This window comes from Malania oleifera, chromosome 11 (assembly GCF_029873635.1).
Source record: "Malania oleifera isolate guangnan ecotype guangnan chromosome 11, ASM2987363v1, whole genome shotgun sequence".
NCBI classification, from domain to species: domain Eukaryota; kingdom Viridiplantae; phylum Streptophyta; class Magnoliopsida; order Santalales; family Ximeniaceae; genus Malania; species Malania oleifera.
Genome location: NC_080427.1, coordinates 44,690,397 through 44,713,559, shown reverse-complemented (window position 1 = coordinate 44,713,559; position 23,163 = coordinate 44,690,397). Strand labels below are relative to the sequence as shown.

The window sequence follows — 23,163 nt, the reverse complement described above, 5'->3', positions numbered from 1 at the left end:
TCACTTTGATTTGAAAAACTATTTTTGTAACGCCCCGACCCTATATGTGGGCATGAAGTGCTACTAATCATTTCATTTATCAGATAATCCACATTCTCATATCATGTACGCAACGGAAAACATAAATATAATCTCCACAAATATAATACCAGAATTTACTATTCCTATCCATAATCCAAATTAACTATTCACTACCTGTAATCATATATATACATGTCTCTAAAACATTATCCACAAATACCAGTATTTACAACTATTCATCTATCTGAAGACTTCAATACATAAAACATAAATTATACATTTACTCATGCCACACAATTTAGTAATAAAATTCATACATTATCTGTAAAATAAGCCAACCAACATTTAACGTTTATATACTGAAAATACCTTTCATTTCTTACATAATTGTTCTGAAAATATTTTCCACTTTCATCAATTAATTTTCGCATATACGTATTTAATAAACAACCCTAAACTCGAAAAAACATAATTTAAATGGTTGACATTTTAAACTCATACCGAAACATATACACGTATATATAACACAATTCATTTTTTATTAAATTCATAAAAATTCTGATTTAATATATATTTTTTCCCTTACTTGGTTTCTTGAACTACGCCAACAAGGATCTTGAAAAAATACTTGCGGCACTCACCAGAGCCCTGAATCAAAAATTCTAATTCCATTAAGTCAACCATAAATAAAATATTATTTTAATATTTCCTAGGCCCTTAAATTCTCAATAGAGAATTATACCCTCAAATATAACCAAATTACCAAAATTTTCAAATCCCACTCTCGCTTTGAAGTGGAGCTCAGAAAATCCAAATTGAAAATTTACTCCAACCAAAATGACGACGATCGCGACTAGGACCCTATGGTAGTGCCTGATCGTCGATTTGACTGAGGATCTAATGAGAAATTAGGGAAAAATTATCTTACCATAGGAATAGTGTCTACGCCACTCCCACGATAAATCCGCTTCAGTAGAAATGTCGATGGCGGAGTTAGGAACCTAGCGATACCTTCCGTTTTCCGATCGGCCGAATATTGACCAAGAAAATAAGGAAAAATAGATGGAGATGGCGAAAAGTGAGAGAGAGATAGAGCGAAGGGAGAGGCGCAGTAACTGAGTTTCAGAAATGAAAGAATCCAATTTCAATTTGGATTCTGTTTCCTTTAATAAACCATATATATATATATTTAAATATTACTTATCATATATATTTGTATACTTATATATATATCTATCATACCATTTATTTAATTACTTTAATTTAATAATACTTAATTAATTATTTAATAAATAATTAATAATTATTTATTTATTTATTATTATTTTTTCTTTCACAATATTCCTTTTTATTTATTTACTTAATTAATTAATTTAATCATGTTTAATTAATTAATTAATTAGTTTTAATTTTAAATTTTTTTTTTGGATTATTACATTATTCCCTCCTTAAAAGAATTTCATTCTCGAAATTCGGTACTTGATCATTTTTCATATTTCTAAAATTTATTAACTAACTATCTCACACAATCTAATACATATCATTATATAGATTTCTACATTATCCATAATTAAATAAAACTATCATTTATCTTAAATATAAACTTATACCCACTCATGCCAGTCCGCCTCTTTCTAGTAGTACTTACTGTTTCCCCCGATACCATTAGCTTTGAAATCAACTAACCAATCTCATATCATACATTTTCATATACTCCAATTTAAATATCAAACACTCAAGTTGATCATAAATTGTTAAACCATAACATCTAAATTATTCTACATAAAAAATTTTTCTCCCTAAATCAACAAACCTAAATAAAATACTATTTTAATATTTCTTAAGTTCTTAAATTCCTAATAAAAAATTATACCCTCAAATATAATCAATTTATCAAATTTCTCAAATCTTACTCTCGTTTTGGAGTGGGGCATAGAAAATCCTAATTGGAAATTTACTTCAACCAAAATGACGACGATCGCGACTAGGACCTCATGGTGGTGTCTAATCATCGATTTAGTTGAAGATCTAACGAGAAATTGAAAAATTAGGAAAAATTTGTCTTACCCTATGAATGGTGCCTACGTCACTCCTACGACAAATCTGCTTCAGTAGAAATGTCAGTGGCAGAACTAGGAACCTAACAATACCTTTCGTTTTCTGATTGGCTGAATATTGACTAAAGAAATAAGGAGAGTGAGACGGAGACAGAGAGAAGGGAGAGGCACAGGAACAGAGTTGTACAAATGAAAGAATCCAATATATATATATATATATATATATATATATATATACATATACATATTTAAATATTACTTATCATATATATTTGTATACTTATATATATCTATCATACCAGTTATTTAATTACTTTAATTTAATAATGCTTAATTAATTATTTGATTAATAATTAATATTTATTTTTTTTCTTTCACACTATTCATTTTTATTTGTTTACTTAATTAATTAATTTAATCATATTTAATTAATTAATAAATTAATAATTAATTTTAATTTTAAAATTTGTTGGGTTATTACAATTTTTGAGGAAAATCATTCGTTTTACTCCTTGGTTGCAACCTAATTGCAAATTGAAAGGAAGTTTGATTTTTGATTGTTGTGCACATTTCATACATCTTCTTGAAGCTTACAACTCTCTCATTTTACATTATCTGAAATTGATTTTTAAAGAGTAAGCTAAAGTTTTTTTCGTTCTATTTTATTGATAAATATTATTCGAAAAAAAACTCATTCTTACTTTTGAGTCTTGGTATCCTTATTGCCAGATTCAAGGGCTTGTTTGTGCTATTTGATAAAATATATTTTTGCAAGCTTGAATCCCTAGTCTCGGTTGTGCTTAATCTTTGAAAAATATTTTCAAAGATATTTGCATAGAAGTTCAAGGTGCTTTGATCATTTGTTTGTTGAATATATTATCTTGAATCAAATGTATCACTCTCACATATATACAATATATATACATTGGTTGATAGTTGACATATAGTTTGACCTTATCTCACTTGAGCATAAATCCTTATCATATATGAGTGTATTGAGCATATTATTATACATATCTGCTTAGTGTAAGAAACATTTATTTGTACACAAAAATTATTAATTATCTGTTGTATTCTCGACGGGTTGTCAGAAGAGGGAGACTAATCCTGTGAATAGTCTCGAACTTACTCATACCCGATTAGGAGAGTACCGAACTGGTTCAGGCCCAATTAGGAGAACTAGGTGCACCATCCTGGTAAGATATTATAAATGGTGTCGCTTCACTTGCAAGTGAGCAACTTAGTGAAATCATCTTATTTGTGAGTTTGAGGCGGAGACGTAAGAAGTATTGGCCGAACCTCGATATCATATTGTGTGTCATTTTCTCTTTCCCTGCACTATTTAATTTCTGGACTTAATTTCCAACACATGTATGCTTATATATGATTTATCTTATATGTTGTTACTAATTTCAATATATATGAAATGCAATTTTAGTAAAGGTAGGAGTAATATTGGAGACAAAGTTAAAGATGACGATGAAGAAATAAATATCACTTGTAGGTTTCGATATCTTAGATCTATTATGCAAGTTGAAGTAGAAATTGAAGATGATATAATGCATGAGTTAAAACAGGTTGGGTAAAATGGAGAAGTGCTTCAAGTGTGCCTTGTGATCGTAAAAAACCCTTAAAATTAAAAAAAGAAATTTTATAGGATAACTATAAGACCAGCTATGCTATATGAGTTAGAATGTTGGACGACGAAGAAATAGAATATCTAAAAAGTAAAAGTTGTCAAGATAAGAATGTTTAGATGCACGAGTAGTATAATATTGAAAGATAAATTAAGGAATGAATATATTTGCGGTAAGTTAGGTGTAACTTTTTTAAAAGATGAGATAAGCGAGAAACGACTCAAATGGTATGGACATTTGCAACGTAGGCCACATAATGCGACAGTAAAAAAGAATGAGTTAGTTATTGTGGAGAGTAGTAGAAGGAGTAGGGATATACCTAAAATAATTTGGAACAAGATAGTGAGAAATGATTTAATATCACTGAATCTGTTAAAAGAAATTGTCGATGATCGTATAAATTGACAAAAAAATGATTCACATAATCGATACCACCTAGACAAAAAATGATTCACATAACTGACACCACTAAGGCTTGATTTTGTTTTTATTGTTGTTGTTGTTGTTTGTATTTTACTTGGTCTAAATCTTTGCACAATCAAATGGAAAGTCTAAACATCAAACTCCCAAATATAATTTTGTTCATCTCGACCAATTTGATTACTTTATTTAGATTATAGTATAATCTAAATTATAATCTTATCTTTGCTAATTTACGATCCCATTTCAAGACCTTTCCACAGCTAATATGAAGCAAATAGAAATCTCCAACATTGAGTCCGAAAAAACTTCCCTCCGGACCGAAGAGGCCGAGCGTTTCTGTAGTGCTACTGTCTCCAGAGGATGTAATGTAATGTAATGCAACTCTCCGAAGCATTAAATACCTATTAATCTCTGAACTTGTTGGGGGTTACAGATTTTGTATGTGGGCTTGCCTTGAATTCCAAGAAAGAATCAGCGCAATTCTTCGCGTTTGATCTCTCGAATCTCAGCCTCGGAACGTTTCTGTGCTTTCCTTTTCAAGTGAAGCCTTGTTGTGTTTCCTTTTGGAGCTTGACAGGAAGCAGAAGTCTTCTGCTTCCGTAACTTACTCGGAGAATGGACAAGAAGAAGAAAGAAGTCATCCGATTGGAGCGTGAATCGGTGATTCCAATTCTCAAGCCAAGACTCATTATGGCATTGGCCAACCTCATAGGTACTACTGAAGCTGTACCGTCACTGTGTACGCGCAACTCCTTTAACTCAAGAGTTTCTTCTGATTTTATTCGCCTTTTGCGTGTTTTTTCATGTGGGTGTTCTAGATTTTCATTTATAATGCTGATTGTTTGGGTTTTGTTTGAAAATTTGTCCAAAGAAACTTGGAATTTGAATGGGATTATGTTGTTTTGCTGTCGCATTGCGTGTTCTGTGACTAAAAGGGTCGTGTTTATTTTCTTGAATTCCAAGGGGGGTTAATCGGGTTGAACTCCTTGAGCTCTGTGTTACTGATTTATTCGTATTGTGCGTGTTTTGTTCAAGTGGGTGTTTTCGATTTTGACAATCTCGGACGTTTTGCAGCATTTATGATTTTTGTGTTGTGTTTGAAATATTGTGGAAAGGAAGTTGGAATTGAAATGGGTTTATGTGTCTTCTGTGACTAAAGAGTGGTGTTTTTATTTTCCTAGATTTGAAATGAGTTAATGGAGCTTTTTTACTGCGTCTGTTCAGTTTTTGATCTTTCAGAAACTACGCATTATAACTATTTATTTTAGAGGAAAATTCTGACATTTTAAATACTTGTTTAGTTTCAGCAACAAAAATATGGCACACCTGTATGCTGAATGAGTGTTAGGTTCTGATTCGTTTGTGTTGGATATATGAATCCTCTTCAATTTCATTCACTGGTTTTCTTTAGTTGTGTATGGTCTCCTTCATGTTGTGTGGGGGATATTGCCAAACTGGTAGACTCTGCAGTTTAGTTTGTTTGAGTCTCATCGTGGAAATGTACTAAATAATAGTTACTACTGTAACTATTTGTTCCCAAGGAAAATTTTTAGATATTTTATATTTCTGTATAGTTTTAGTGACGCGAATGTGACACACCTATCTGTTGGACGAGTTTGTAGGATTTGATTCATATTCATTTTGATGATTTGTATCATTTTTTTTCAGCCTTCGTTGTTCTCTGGTTTTCTTGAGTTGCTTGTTTCCTTCATTGTTTCACGTGGTAATGCGGAGAACATTGCCAAATTCATAACTCTGCAACTTAGTTGCTTGAGCTTTAGTATGGAAATGTACTAAATACTTCCAACTCTGAAAATACTTGAAAACTGGAAATGCATACTGAAGGACAATCCTTTCTCCAAAAGGAAAGTTGGTTTTGTACTGCTGTTTATCATGCACGGGGTGGCGACTTGCGTCTTTTCCTTCCTTATCAACTCTCTGGGTAATTTTACAAAGAAAAATAGGAATTTCTGTTTGGTTTTTAAGAAAGGCAGGAAAGATTTAAAATTGGACTCCCGGATATTTTGAATTTCCAATTTTTCATTTGGAATCTTGGAAAACTGGAACTTCCACTCAACCAAGCTTACTTATACTGTTTAGTTGAGTTGAGATTTCATTTGCTGGAAAATGAAAGTGTAAATCTTATGATTTATAATTAAATTTCATTCTTTTTCTCATTTATTTTTAGTAAACTAACGGGGTGTGCTGGAAAAAATTGGATTCTCTCTTTGAAAGTTTAAATTCTGAAGTTAATGCTTATCAATTCAGTGTGGCGTTGTTGTTTCTCACCTTGTTTTAAAATGGATCTCTATAACTGAGTTATTAAGTGTTTTTCAGAACATAGATCTGATCAGGCCGAGTTCTTAAAACTCTGCAAGAGAGTTGAATATACAATTCGAGCTTGGTATCTTCTGCAATTTGAGGATCTGATGGTACTACCATATTCTATGGCCTTGTACAATTTAATAATCATTTGTTTACCGACATGGCGACATTTGCTATCTGATTTGTAATGTTGTATTGTCTAGTATTTCTTTCTCAATGTTTTAACTGAATTTAAAATATATTATTTGCAGCAATTGTGCTCTCTTTTTGACCCTGTCCATGGGGCTCAGAAATTGCAGCAGCAAAACCTATCTCCTGAAGAAATTGATGTTCTTGAACAGAATTTCCTGACATACTTATTTCAGGTGTCCTGGTTACTTCATCTTAATATTACTGTGTTTCTTTATTGTGCAATGTGCTTTAGGAAATGCAACGGAAATTATATTACCATATTGTGTTGTCTCTCTTTCTCTTTCTCTCTCTCTCCCCCCCCTGTCTCTCAAGGAAAATAGTTAGCCCACTGTTGAGTCTACGGAAAACAAAATTTACTTTAGGGTTAACTTCTACAACTAAGGTTATTGGAAGTAAAGGTTATCTATTTACGGTTCATCATTTAAAAAAGGGTTTTAATTTAAAATTTAAGGTTAGGAACGGCTGCTTTATGGTAAAAATTGTAAGCTGAATGATCATAAAATCAGTGGAGCCTCATCTATTGAGTTCAAAAAAATCTTCTTGGAGTTCTCATCTGGTGTTTGCCGATAATTTTGTCAACAATTGTTGTTTATATAGAAAGCAATGAGGTTACATGCCAAATTCTAATACAACCCATTATTAGAAACATGTAGCCAAATGAAGATTGAACTTTCATATTGCTAATAAGATGTGAATTGGACCAACTATTGTAAGAAAAATCAAAAGAAATTTAGTAAGCTAAAACTACCAGATTTTTGAACAGATAGCCCTAGAAAATTGTAAGATTTGTAATTTTTTTTTTAATATTCCTACATATGAAAATCTTAGAATTCTTCAATTTCAAGGAAGCTAGTGCCAATGGCAACCTACTCAGATAAATGTAGTCCTCTTTATCATGTGGAAACTAATATGGGGCCTTTGCTCCTTTGTGGCCCACAAGAGGGCCTGCCCTATAGGGAGTCCCAAGCATGCTTTTTGAGGGCTGATCCTTGTTTTGTATTTGTTTTTCAAATGCCTTTCATTCTTGTTTTTTAGGTCATTGTCTAAATACTCCTTTTCCTTTCTTTCCAAACACACCAGAAAATTGCAAGAGGAATGAGAGACAAAGCCTTTCTCTTTTCCTTTGTTGCCTTAATCCCTCTCCAGGCTCATAGCTCCCCTGCTGGCGGTTACCCACAATTGTCCGATCAAATTCAGAGAAATATTTTAAAGATTCCTGGTCCATGGGCAATGGTGAAGGATGTCCTCAACTGATTCTGCATCGGCCATGCAAAGGGGACATCTATTGGCGATGGAGAACCCCCTTCTCTGCAGTTCTCCAAGGTTAAGATCTTAACATGTGTTGCCCCCTATGCAGGAAAATCAACCTTTATAGGGCCAGCTGTCTTCTAAATCTGAGTCCAAGAGGAGTTAGTGCCCTCGACTCCAAAGGAAAAAAGTCTCCCATAGAAAGATCTAACGGTGAAGACCCCCTTCTTATCCAAGGTCTGTGTTAGATTACCACTTTACCTAAAAGTTTAAGCTATTAGGTTGTGGGCCAACAATGTATATCAAGCTTTAACACTCCCCTACGCTTGCAGCCCGACAGCACGTGGAGAGATAAACACACAATAAGTAACACCCATGATATTGAGCACAACAATATTTTTTTAAATGCATAGAGTAAATGCAGGCAACAAGACTAGAACCCAGGACCTCTTGGTAACCAGTATTAAAGCTTGATATACATTGCTGGCCCAAAACCTAACAGCTTAAGCTTTTAGGTAAAGTGGTAATCTAACATGGAATCAGAGCTGGTTACCAGGAGGTCTTGGGTTCTAGTCATGTCGCCTGTATTTATTTTGTAGCATTTAAAATTTTGTTATGTGTTTATCTCTCCACGTGCTGTCGGGCTGCACATGCGGCACATGTGGCGAAGTGTTAAGGCTTGATATACATTATTGGCCCACAACCTAACAGCTTAAGCTTTTAGGTTGTTGGCCAACAATTTGTATCAAGATTTAACAGTCAAAACTGGATGATTTGGAGTGTTTTGGTGCTGGAAGTGGTAAAGATTCCTATAGAAGTCTATGAGCTGATATAGTTCCCAATCTGCCACATTTCTATTGAAGGGGATGTTCCAGATAAACCCCTGATTTGATGCTTGAAGATGCTGACTGATGCAGGCATCTTTGTTGCAGGACAAATTATAAATGGCTGGAAATAAGCACTAAGAGCCTCTTGGTCGCTCACACATCATGCCAAAATAGATGTTGACTTCATTCCCCACTTGGAATCTAATACAAGAGAAGAAGTCATTCCAGCCTCTCGTAATGAATTTCCACTCCCCTACTCTGTGTTATCCACTGGTCCTATGCCAGTGTGAGAGGTCCACTCATTATGCTCTACCCATATTTCAAGGCAATGATTTCCTGCCAAAGATGATATTTCTCTATTATGAGTCTCCCCAACCATTTCATAATAAGGAATTTATTGAAAATGTGGAGGGACTTCAAACCCAACCATCTTGAACAAATTGGTTGCTTCACCATTCCCCATTTGATGATGTGGAACTTGAATTTTGCTCTCAAGCTCCCCCATAGGAACCTCTATTGCCTTCCTTCAAGTCTCTTGGCAACAGAAACCTGAAGTGGGAGGAGGGACATGAAGATTTGTCAAAGTGCTTTTATTGAGAGTAGGTCTGCCACCTTTTGACAAAAAATTCCTTTTCCATCCTGCCAGCCTTTTTTCAAACTTGTCAATAATAGGGTCCCACACTCCTTTATCTTTGAATTTAGCACCAAGAGGTAGTCCAAGATAGTTGATAGGGAAAGATCCCATCTTACAACCCAACAGTCCAGCAAGGAAATTCCCTTCTGAAATCTGAACTATCGCCTATTAGAATAATTTCACTTTTTCCAAGAATTACTTTCAAAATCCCAATACAGCCTCAAACCCTGCCAAAATACATCATAGGTTCAGAATATATGAGGATCATCGTCACAAAAAATGATTGTAGCATCTGCAAACAAGAGATACCGCTATGGACCTGTCATTCCTGCCAACTCTGAGGCCTTTGACAAGCCCTCCTTTGGTAGCTTTTTTCAACATTAGGCTCAACACCATGATGACCACGATGAACAAGAAGGGGGACAAAGGGTCCCCTTTTTCAGTCCTCTGGATGAGTGAAAGAAATCGGTAGGGCACCCATTGATGAGCACTGAGAGGCTCGGTGTATTGATACGATGGCCGATCCATATACACCAGCGCTCCCCAAAACCAATTTTTCTGTGAAGACAGAAGAAAGTTCCAGTTGACATGATCAAAGGCTTTCTCCATGTCAAGCTTGCACACCGCATTGCTTTTCCTTTCCCTTTGGTTGGTAAATACACCACTTCATTAGCGTTGAGGGCTGCATCTATGATTTGTCTTCTGGCCACAAAGGATGTTGCTGTTGCCTGATGACTTCCGGTATGGCTCTTTTGATCCTTGTGGCAAGGACTTTAGCAAGGATATTGAAACTACTTTATAACCATACCAGCACTCTTGACCAAATGAATAAAATCCCCTCGCTTCATGAGTATCCCCATGAGCTGTCACTACATTTCCTTGGGAGGGGCTCCATTGTCCGATTAAATAATTTATGTTTTATCAAAAGCAATAAAAAGTCAGTGTGATAGACAAATAGTTAAGGCAAAGTAAATGCTGACATGAATGAAACTAGAAACACCATAAGGATCTTCTTTTGTATTGACTGTCAATCCTCTTAGGGTTTTGGACCCTATGAAATGGTAGAGACTTGGTCACTGCTTGAGCCTCCACCCATCATCGAATTGATTGGCACAAAAAAATGTTATTTTAATGTTTTAAACTTCAAGGGTATCCTTGGCACTCTGAGGGTTACCGTACATTATAGGCTAAGATGTTGCGATCTTAATGTTATTTTAATTTTAGGATATGCATTATGCTTTAATGAACCTTTTTGGCACTTCCAAAATGATCCATGAAATATTAGTTTTTATTTATTAATTTGAACCTTTCCAACACTTTCGGGGTGTTCAGGGATCTTTTTTATTCCATTTAATCAAAATTTGAGCTGTTTAATTTTGTAGAAATTACATTCTTTTTATGTCTTAATGGACCTCCCTGGCACTCCCAGAGTGATTCCAGTAATTTTAGTTTGGATTTGTCAATTTTTTGAACTTTCCTGATACTTTGGGAGTGGCTTGATGATTTTTAGTTAATTTATTATTTTAAACTATCAAATCATTAGTTTAATTGTTAATAAATTAATGGGCTCTTCCAGCACTCTAAAGACAGCCATGTTTGGTAATTGTGAGCAGGTTTTTGGGCCTCGCTGACACTCTTAAGCGATTGAAAATTTATAAGTAAATTTTCTCAACATTGAATTGAAAAAATCATATAATGTTTTATGACATATGTTTTATGTTACTAAACATACTTGTTCTAAAAATAAATTTTCACTTTTGTTATCAGAAATTAGCCTTCTGTAAAACCTGTTGCAGTTCTATTTACTTGTACCAAAAATAAAAAGATAGTAATGCTCTTAATCAATTAGCAGAAAAGCATATCTGGCTTCCTAATACTAATATTCATGCTAACATAGAAAGAATAAATGTACTATATTCACAGAAATGCATCCACGTGCACAAGAAACTACACTTGTCCATGTAAATAAATTCACATATGCCTATGCAAGCTGATTTTCATGTTCACATAGAAGTATTCGTGCTTTACACATTGCCATGGGTCTATATATATCTCAGCAATTGCATGCAGCATATAATTAATTGTGCGAGCACTTAATGCAATGCATGCGAAGTTCTCATGGGGCTTCAGCCAGGCACATGCATGGCTGTGTAAGCATTAGAACAAGTCGGGGCTAACTCATAGTGGGGCTGTGCCATGTGCTTGGAGCTGCATCAGCTCCTCTGGTTTTCTCCAGAAAGCAATGGGGCTTGGCTCCTCTATGGCCAACCTCTTTTCTGGACACACACATGTGCATCGGTTTCTTCTTCTTCTTCTTCTTCTTCTTTCTCTCAATTCCCTCTTTACCTCTGAATTCTAATAGTTGTCCTACATCAACCCCCTTGTCATCTTTTGGTTGGTGTGGAGTGAAAGAAACAAGAGGGGTTTCAAAGATCAGATATGGGTTGCTACCGCTTCGAGTTGGCATAATGGATTGTTTTTGAATCACACTGATGCAATTCTTGACTTTTTTGACACACTACAGTGTGGGGGACTTCTTTGTGATTGTATGTACTTGGATGGCGTCCCATTGATGCCTTCTAATGAATTTGTCTTTGTTGATAAAAAAAGAGGTAGGCTGGGAAGAGAAGGAGAGCTTGGCAGGGCCCTCTTTGGGATCTTGGTGTGGCTGTGGCTGTGATATGGTAATGGGTGAGTATGGGGAGTTGGTTTTCATTGTTTTGAGATTTTTGGGGGGAAGTGGAGGAAAGGGTCAAGGGAAAGGTGGCAGGAGCCATTTTGGACATTGTCGTGGCTGGTGGTGCAGTGCAATTTTGATGGAAGAGGCAGGTGACTTTGGGGCTGAGGTTAGGTTTTTCTCGTTTTTGTGCTCTTGATAGGGAGAGGGGGAGAAAGGAGGGTGTTCAAGACCCTTACACGGCTGGGTCTTGGCCGGCAGGAGGTTTCTGCTGACGAGTTGAAATGGATTTTTTAGCACACTTCAAATTGAAAAGTAAATTGAAAAAATGAGTGCTGTATCTAGAGTTGTCACGCCCTGAACCCGCAGGTGGGTCCCAGGTGGTGAAGTAAGTTAACCTAACTTGTCTCCGTATCAATTTAAAACATACATGATAGAACATGAAAAGAGGGTCCGACCCCATGGGGTGAACGGATGCCCGATATACATACATACAAACATCCATACTCATTAAAATACGCAGCAGAATACGGTCTGTTATACACAACCAGTATCATACCAGAGTCTATACAAACTAGGATAACATACCCACAATACAAAACATACCCAGGTGTCTACAAAACTATCTTGACAACCTGGATATCAAAACTCGTACCTAAAAGGTACTAGCAGTAGCTACGACACCCCTGCTCCCAGACATTAGGATGCTACTTACCGTTACCTGAAGGACCTGAAAAACATTGTACGTACATTCGGGGTGAGACATCTCTTAGTAAGGAAAAAAACATTTTATATCAATGTGTGGCATACCAGTGTCATTTCACATACTTCATAACACTATACATGCGATACAGTTTGAAACAATTCGTACAGTTTCATACAATTCCATACAGTTCCAGTATTTTCAGAAAACCATTCCAGTTCATATGATACCCAACATACATACATACATACATACATACATACGGTCAGTGTCGTCACACTAGTTCGCAACTGCATTAGGTCACCTCGTCTCACAGCGATTACATTGCTACATACGCAACTACGCTGCGACGATCAAGGCCCAATGGTGAATCCATTGCCTCATACGCAACTACACAAGGTCACCTAATCTCACAGCGATTACATTACTACATATGCAACTATGAAGATCTACGACTCAGGCCCAATAGTGAATCCATTGCTACATACGCAACTACACAAGGTCACCTAGTCTCACCCCGATTACATTGCCACATGTACAACTATGTTGCGACGACCTAGGCTCACTGTGAATCCATTGCTACATATGGTGTGGAACACACCTTTCGGTGACCAGCCGAAACATACTGGTGATATTTCACACCCTGGATATAGAGCCGGCCACTCTCGCCCGCGGTAGTTAACCGATACATGGCTGTTTTACAAACTCCTGGAATCATTTTGGAACTCACGTTCCTATACATTTCAGCGTACGGTAATTAGTTGCCACATAACTGTTTCACAAATATCTGAAACAAAATATATACATCCATACATACCACACTTATTTGGTTTACGGAAAATCATATCAATTATAATTTCAAGTATACAGTTTATGCAAATATGGATTATGGCCACCTCAATAATACAATTTCAACGTAACAAACAGATTTTCAAACAAAATAGAGATGATACCCGAAATCCCCAATTTTCTTGAAATTTGTAACGCGAAAATCCCGCATTTTTACCCGATAGATTTTCCCAAATAAGTAGCCAAAACATATATATGATTGTAGCCTACAGGCTTACGGATCCTGATTTCAAAAATGGGCTGATATAAACAAAATCCCCTTATCTTAACCCGAATCCCAACTACGAACTCTACGGCCCTCAAAACTACGAACCGAGACTTCAAAACCTACAAACCACAGTACAACACATGCTTACAATCCATACTACTACACATATACTGAATCAAAAATGAAAACCGAGCCTTACCTCGATTTTTACCCGAAACCCGAAATCGCTCCAAACGAGATTCCGATCCACTAGAAACGTAGAGAATCTTTCATTGATCCTCGCAGTAACTTTGGATTTGCGATTCAGGCGACAAACGGCGAAGTAATTGAGGAGAGAGAGAGAGAGCTTCAAATCCTAGAGAGAGAGAGAGAGAGAGAGGAAAGCCAAAACTTAGCAATGAAGCAAGCCCAAAAGATCTTTTATAAGCCTTTGACATGAGGGCCTTCGTCGACGAAATGGTGTCCTTGTTGACGAAGTTTTCAGGGATTTCATCGATGAGGCAGCGATTTCGTCGACGAACCCTGATATTTAAATTTTCCTGAACCCCTCGACTTTTTCTCATCGACGAACCTCTGAATTTTGTCGACGAAAAACCTTCTACCTTCGTCGACGAATTATGGCCTCGTTGACGAAGTCTGCAGAATTCCATTTTTTCCTCTCTTTTATACAATAAATCCATATATCACGGTTCGGGTTCTTACAATCTCCCCTCCTTGCAAAAATTTCATCCTCAAAATTTGCAATCTCTCATTACGAACACATTCATACATACCTACTCTGAGGTGAAACGGTGACTATCTATACGCAGTCCCTCTACAATACATACATACTCACTCTAGAGAATACGGCGGCCATTTATACGCAGCCTCGTCACGATACATATATACATACTCTAGAGAATACAGTGGCCATTTATACACAGCCCCGTTACGATACATACATACATGCCCTCACTTATGGCGGAGGAATATCGTGGTTACATACGTACACGGTCTCGGGAGCTTACAATATCACAGGACTCTCCCAGAGACTAACCACTAATTACAATATGATAACAGAGGTTTACATACATACATACATACTTATACCACCTTGCTATCCAAGTACTACTGAGAACAACTGCGGATACTTCTGACGTATTTCTGTTTCCAGTTCCCAAGAATCTTCCTCAATCTCGTGGTTTCGCCATAATACCTTTACCAATGGTATTTCTTTGGTACGAAGCTTCTGAACTTTACGGTCCAGAACCTGAAGAGGTATCTCCTCATACGCTAAAGTATCCCCAATTTCCAACTCATTTTAACTAAGAACATGTGAAGGATCCAACACGTACCTTCTCAACATGGATACGTGAAACACATCATGGACCCTCGAGAGTGCTGGGGGTAGTGCAACTTTGTAGGCTACCGGACCCACTCACTCAATGACCTTGAATGGTCCGATATACCTCGGGCTCAACTTGCCCTTCCTTCCGAATCTCATCACTCCCTTCATCGGAGCGATTCTAAGGAATACCTTACCCCCCACCTCGAACTCCAACTCACGGCGGCGAACATCCGCGTAACTCTTCTGCCGATTCTGAGCCGATCTAATCCTCTCCCGGATCAAACCTACCTTCTCAGACGCCTACTGTACGAGTTCAGGTCCTAAAACCTGACGTTCACCGACCTCATCCCAATACAAAGGAGATTGACACCTCCGACCATACAAAGCCTCGAATGGTGCCATCCCTATACTAGCTTGGAAGCTATTGTTATAGGCAAACTCCACTAGTGGTAGAAACCGAATCCAACTACCACCGAAGTCCAATACACAAGCCCGTAACGTATCCTCCAAGATTTGTATTGTCCTCTCCGACTGTCCATCAGTCTGGGGGTGGAACGCTGTACTGAAAGTAAGCTTCGCCCCCAATGCTTCCTGCAAGCTCTTCCAAAATCGAGAAGTAAACCTCGAATCCCGATCTGAAATAATGGACACCGGTACTTCGTGCATTCGCACAATCTCATGCACGTACATATCAACTAGCCTACTCAAAGGGTAGCTAACTTTCATCGGTACAAAGTGAGCAGATTTCGTCAACCTGTCCACAATTACCCAAATAACATTTTGCCTGTGAAGCGCTGTCGGTAATCCGGTAACAAAGTCCATGGAAATGTGTTCCCATTTCCATACCAGAATAGGCAAAGGCTGCAACGGCCCTGTTGGCCTCTGATGTTCAGCTTTCACCTATTGATATGTCAGACATTGCTCCACAAACCGGGCAATATCTCTCTTCATACCACTCCACTAGAAGGACTCGTGCAAATCCCGATACATCTTCGTACTACCCGGATGTACCGTATACAAAGAATGATGCGCTTATTCCAGAATCGTCCTTCTGATCTCATCGTCGCTTGGAACATATACGGGTCCCAAATCTCAACACACCTCTGTTAGAGCTGTTAAAGTTCGCATTCAAACCTTGCTGTACTTTCTCCACAATCTCAGTTAACTCCGCATCACTAGCCTGTGCGGCTTTAATACGCTCAAACAAGGTTGGTTGGATCACCAAACTAGCAGTAAAAGCCTGATGATCACCAGATACCAACTCCACGCCAAGACTTTCCAGATCCCGTCTGACATGATGCTGAGCTACAACTGCAGATACTGTTGCATGTTCTGACTTCCGACTCAACGCATCTGTTACCACATTAGCCTTTCCCAGGTGATAACTGATTTTGCAATCATAGTCCTTAATCAACTCTAGCCACTGCCTCTGCCTCTGCCTCATATTCAGCTCCTTCTGCGTGAAAAAGTACTTGAGACTCTTGTGGTTAGTGAAAATCTCACACTGAACACCATACAGGTAGTGTTGCCAGATCTTTAGAGCATATACTACAGCGGCCAATTCTTGATCCTGCGTAGGGTAATTCTTCTCATACTCCTTAAGTTGTCGAGAAGCATAAGCTACCACCTTATCCTGTTGCATAAGCATACATTCCAAACCTTTCAAGGACGCGTCGCTATAGATCACAAAACCCCAATTCCTCGAAGGAATGGTCAATACTGGAGCAGTAACCAGTCGATGCTTCAACTCAAGAAAACACTGCTTGCAATCACTAGTCCAGTCAAATTTCACTCCCTTCTCGTCAATCGTGTCAGAGGTCCAGATAATTTAGAGAATCCCTCCATGAACCGACGATAGTAACCCGCCAGTCTCAGAAAACTCCGAACCTTCTGCACATTCTTCGGTCTAGCCCAGCCGACCACAGCTTCAATCTTGCTAGGATCAACGGAGATACCGCCCTCAGACACCACATGGCCTAAGAACGCGACCTGATTCAACCAGAACTCACACTTCTTCAGCTTAGCTTATAACTTCTTCTCCCGCAAAATCTGTAGTACCAACCTCAAATGGTACTCATGCTCTTCCGAACTCTTCGAATATACCAGAATATCATCGATGAACACAACTATGAACTGATCCAGGTAGTTATGAAACACCCTGTTCATCAGATCTATGAACACTGTTGGCGCATTGGTTAACCCAAACGGCATAACTAAGAATTCATAGTGGTCGTACCTGGTTTGGAAAGCAGTTTTAGCTATATCCTCAGACCTAACCCTCACTTGATGATACCCTGACCGTAGGTTGATCTTCGAAAAGACATGCGTCCCCTCCAACTGGTCAAAAAGATCATCTATACGAGGCAAAGGGTAACGATTCTTCACCGTCATTTTGTTGATCTCACGATAGTCAATACAGATACGCATCGACCCGTCCTTCTTCTTCACAAATAATACTGGAGCTCCCTAGGGTGAAACACTCGGTCGAATAAAACCCTGGTCCAGTAATTCCTGCAACTGCTCCTTCAACTCTCGAAGTTCTGCTGGAGCCATCCGATACGGAGCTTTAGAGATCGGTGCCTTACCAGGCAGCAATTTTATCTCAAACTCCACCTCACGATCTGGAGGTAAACCGGGTAGTTCTTCAGGAAACACATCCGGAAATTCGTTGACCACCCGAATGTCCTCGAGTCTCAACACATCCCGCGGCGGTTCCTTCACACAAGTTAGGTACCCCTGACAACCCTCTAAGAGTAACCTTTTCTCCTGTAATGCCGATAAAATCTGTGGCGTCGAACGCCCACACGATCCCACGAACTCATACTCCTGCTTTCCAGGAGGTCTAAACACTACTACCTTCTTCCGACAGTCAATCACCGCATAACTGGAGAACAACCAATCCATTCCCAGTATGACGTCGAAACCCGACATGTCATATACTACAAGATTTGCCAGTAGCAGTCTCTCCTGAATTACAACTGGGCAGTTTCTTAACATCTTACTACAAGTCGTTTCACTCCCAGTTGGCGTAATCACAGACAACATCTCATTCATCACATAGGTTTCCACCCCATATAATTTCACATAACTAGCAGATATGAATGAATGGGTTGCCCCCGAATCAAACAAAATAACAGCTCTATTCGAAAGCAATAACATGGTACTTGTCACCACGTTCCCAGCATGTTTCGCATCTGTTGGAGTAAGTGAATATACTCTCGCCGGAGCCGTGGTTGCCTGGTAGTTCCCTCGAGGCATCTGATTACTCTCATGGTTCTGGCTCTGTGCAGGCATATTCTTCCTCAGTTCCTGGCAGCTCTTCGCCATGTGGCCCGACTTGCCACAGTTGTAGCAAACACCCTAGAATGGCCGATACTCGCCATCGTGCCATTTATGGCACTTAATGCACGGTGCGGAGGATGAATCCCCCTGAGAACTTAGCCGCTCGGTGTTCTGCTGATAACCCGAGCTGTAATTCTTCTTCTTCTTCCACTTACTCTGCTGAGGACCACTCTGAGGACCAGAAGATACTGGCCTTTTCCCCCTTTTCCCCTGAACTTGCACTATCTCATCTCCTCGAAGGTTAGTCTCGACTATGGTGGCTTTATCCACCAGGACAGAGAACTCACGGATCTGCAGCATCCCTACAAGACGGCGGATGTCTTTCCTCAGACCCCTCTCGAACCTTTGAGCTTTCTCGTACTCATTCGGAACCAAGTACGGTGCAAATCGAGATAACTCGATATATCTAGAAGCATACCTTTGCATCGTCAAAGTTCCCTGCGTCAGGACCGAAAACTCATCGGCCTTCGCATCCTGAGTGGAGACCGGAAAGTATTTCTCGAAAAATACCTCCTTGAAACGGCCCCACGTCATACTAGATGGACCAGCCCTCTGCCTCTCCAGCAGGCTCACTACTGTCCACCATCGCCCTGCTTCCCCAGTCAGCTGGAAGGTAGCGTACAAAACCTTCTGCTTCTCAGTGCAGTGGAGGACTTCAAATATCCTCTCGGTCTTCTCGACCCAGTCCTCCGCCACTATTGGATCAGGTCCTCCTGTAAATGTCGGAGGGTGCATGCGTGTGAACCTCTCGATGGTACACCCCGCATTAGTAGAAGAACTCTCGCGTCTCCTAACACTCCGTCCAATCTCTCGGATCACCTGTCTCGCCAAACCACGAGACATAGAAGGAGACTCATCGCTCGCCGTCTCCTCGGAGCCACTCTCCAAGTTATTATCCTTGGGCTCCATTCTGAAAACAGGATAGGAATCGGTTAGAATTCCTATATCGTACGTAGTTAACACAATCATAGACCTAATCATGTCAACTATTACTCTCATAAGTCTAAGCCTATTCCATCACACTGATACGAAATTCGTCAATGGTTTGCCCTGCCTTTACCAGAATCGTCATCCCAGGAAAAACACGGAATACCGCCGACAAATCCTGGTCTAGTAATAGAACAACCCTCGACCAACACTACCCATTTCCTACATCCTGTACTCTGGTATATACACATCAATACTACTAACCAAGTCTGCAAGACCTAACAACTTGGTTAGCTCTGATACCAAGCTGTTATGCCCCGAACCCGCATGTGGGTCCCAGGTGGTGAATTAAGTAACCTAACCTGTCTCTGTATCAATTTAAAACATATATGATACAACATGAAAAGAGGGTCCGACCCCATGGGGTGAACGGATGCCCGATATACATACATACAAACGTCCATACTCATCAAAATATGCAGCGGAATACAGTCTGTTATACACAACCAGTATCATACCAGAGTCTATACAAACTAGGATAACATACCCACAATGCAAAACATACCCAGGTGTCTACAAAACTATCCCGACAACCTGGATACCAAAACTCGTACCTAAAAGGTACTAGCAGTAGCTACGACACCCTTGCTCCCAGACGCTAGGATGCTACTTACCGCTACCTGAAGGACTTGAAAAACATTGTACGTACATTCTGGGTGAGACACCTCTCAGTAAGGAAGAAAACAGTTTATATCAGTGTGTGGCATACCAGTGTCATTTTACATACTTCATAACACTATACGTACGATACAGTTTGAAACAATTCGTACAGTTTCATACAATTCCATACAGTTCCAGTATTTTCAAAAAACCATTCCAGTTCATACGATACCCAACATACATACATACATACATACATACGGTCAATGTCGTCACATTAGTTGGCAACTACACCAGGTCACCTCGTCTCATAGCGATTACATTGCTACATACGCAAATACGCTGCGACGATCAAGGCCCAATGGTGAATCCATTGCCTCATACGCAACTACATAAGGTCACCTAGTCTCACAGCGATTACATTACTACATATGCAACTACGAAGATCTACGACTCGGGCCCAATAGTGAATCCATTGTTACATACGCAACTACACAAGGTCTCCTAGTCTCACCTCGATTACATTGCCACATGTACAACTACGCTGCGACGACCTAGGCCCACTGTGAATCCGTTGCTACATACGGTGTAGAACACACCTTTCGGTGACCAGCCGAAACATACTGGTGATATTTCACACCCCGGATATAAAGCCGGCCACTCTCGCCCACGGTAGTTAACTGATACATGGCTGTTTTACAAACTCTTGGAATCATTTTGAAACTCACGTTCCTATACATTTTAGCGTATGGTAATTAGCCGTCACATAGCTGTTTCACAAATATCTGGAACAAAATACATACATCCATACATACCACACTTATTTGGTTTATGGCAAATTATATCAATTATAATTTCAAGTATACAGTTTATGCAAATATGGATTACGGTCACCTCAATAATACAGTTTCAACGTAACAAATAGATTTTCAAACAAAATAGAGATGATACCCGAAATCCCCAATTTTCCTGAAAACTGTAACCCGAAAATCCCGCATTTTTACCCGATAGATTTCCCCAAATAAGTAGCCAAAACATACATATGATCGTAGCCTACAGGCTTACCGATCCTGATTTCAAAAATGGACTGATATAAACAAAATCCCCTTACCTTAACCCGAATCCCAACTACGAACTCTACGGCCCTCAAAACTACGAACCGAGACTTCAAAACCTACAAACCACAGTACAGCACATGTTTACAATCCATACTACTACACATATACTGAATCAAAAATGAAAATCGAGCCTTACCTCGATTTTTACCCGAAACCCAAAATCGCTCCAAACGAGATTCCGATCCACTAGAAACGTAGAGAATCTTTCATTGATCCTCGCAGTAACTTTGGATTTGCGATTCAGGCGACAAACGGAGAAGTAATCAAGGAGAGAGAGAGAGAGCTTCAAATCCTAGAGAGAGAGAGAGAGGAAAGCCAAAACTTAGCAATGAAGCAAGCCCAAAAGATCTTTTATAAGCCTTTGACCCGAGGGGCTTTGTCGACGAAATGGTCTCCTCATCGACGAAGTCTTCAAGGATTTCGTCGACGAGGCAGCGATTTCGTCGACGAACTCTGATATTTAAATTTTCTTGAACCCCTCGGCTTTTTCTCGTTGACGAACCTCTGAATTTTATCGACGAAAAGCCTTCTACCTTCGTCGACGAATTATGGCCTCGTCGACAAAGTCTGCAGAATTCCATTTTTTGTCCCCTCTTTTATACAATAAATCCATATATCACGGTTCGGATTCTTACAAGAGTTGACCTAGACAAATTTGAGTGCTTAGATTCTTTAAGTTCTAAGTTTGTATAAAAAGGCTGTTAAGAGTATTATTTGTAGCTACTCTTTGAAGTCAAGTTCCTTTCGGTCAGGGGAGTATGATTGAGGACTGCCATCATCATTTAGGCTGCCTATCCAGATACATATTATATTTTAGGCATAGACTTTAGGACATTATGATGCATGAACTAAACCTTTCTGTATTATTTTCTGTTATGCTGGATTAATTTGTAAGTATGTTTTTTAGTTAATTGTCGGGTGTAAATACTTTGGTAGTTGTATGTTTGAGACAATTACCATTTTATTTTTAGAATCTATGTTTCTCTCCACTCTCCTCTATGAATGGTAACTTCTCTTTCTTCTTTCTCTTTCTCTTGTGTCTCTTTCTCTTGTTTCTCTTTCTTTCTCTGCAATTCCCTGTCATCCTTCACCAATATGTCATTTGCATAGTTGAGTTTCCTTTTTAATTGAAAACAGTATCTTAGACTTAAAAATTTTCATTAACCCCCCTCTCCTCCTTTTGTTAGGTGATGGAGAAGAGCAATTTCAAGATAACAACTGATGAGGAGATTAATGTAGCACTTTCAGGCCAGTATCTTCTAAATCTTCATATCACGGTTGATGAAGCCAAGGTTTGTAATTGTATGTGTGTATCCAAATCCAAACAAAAGCATTCACAAATAAGTTTCTTGACAGAATAAGTTTGCCTATAGAATGCATAATACATAAAAATGCATTTGTGTATAAGTGTATAACTGTATATGTGCCCGTCTTGACAACATCCTGCCTTTGGGTGTTGTTTATTGCTGTTCTCATTTTCTGATCATAATGTTCTGTTTTTCTTGAATGTAGCTTGACAATAAACTTCTTAAGAAATATTTTGAGAAACATCCTCACGAAGAGCTTCCTGACTTTGCTGATAAGGTATTACTCTAAATCTGGCTTAAAATTTTACATTATGGTTTAAACCCCTAGTTATGACTGGTGCGTGGATATCAATATTTATTCAGACAAAGTTGGGGAATAAATGGAGAGAGGAGAGGGAGGAATGTAATTCAAATAATTTGAAATTAACTTTTGTGTTTTATCCATTTATTTATGTGATCATCTTGCATATGATTGAGGTATCATACAGTTGGAGACATTGTTTTAGAAGGTTCAATTGAGGCTCGCCTTAAGGCACAGCATGCCTAAAACGTCTTGAGCCTGAATCCAAAATACTAAATTCCGAAAAGGCTAACACATTATACGTTGTGGCTTATGCATTTGTACAAAAGGCATGCCTTTTGCGCCTTTTTATTTGAGGCTTACGCATTTTGGGTGTGTGA

General features: G+C 38.7%; 1 protein-coding gene across 2 annotated transcripts in view; it reads left to right on the top strand.

The window, feature by feature from the left end:
- The first annotated feature begins 4,356 nt into the window (after nucleotides 1-4,356).
- The window catches only part of LOC131167713 (uncharacterized), a 43,256-nt gene continuing 24,449 nt past the window's right edge, over nucleotides 4,357-23,163 (top strand). Inside the window, exons 1-5 of one of the 2 annotated variants that reach the window (XM_058126554.1) lie at nucleotides 4,357-4,850; nucleotides 6,476-6,570; nucleotides 6,715-6,828; nucleotides 22,363-22,467; nucleotides 22,688-22,759. In XM_058126554.1, the coding sequence (XP_057982537.1) occupies nucleotides 4,754-4,850; nucleotides 6,476-6,570; nucleotides 6,715-6,828; nucleotides 22,363-22,467; nucleotides 22,688-22,759 (483 nt within the window). In that variant the 5' untranslated portion in view covers nucleotides 4,357-4,753. The remainder of the gene's footprint in view (nucleotides 4,851-6,475; nucleotides 6,571-6,714; nucleotides 6,829-22,362; nucleotides 22,468-22,687; nucleotides 22,760-23,163) is intronic. The other variant, XM_058126555.1, reaches the window with a different exon arrangement.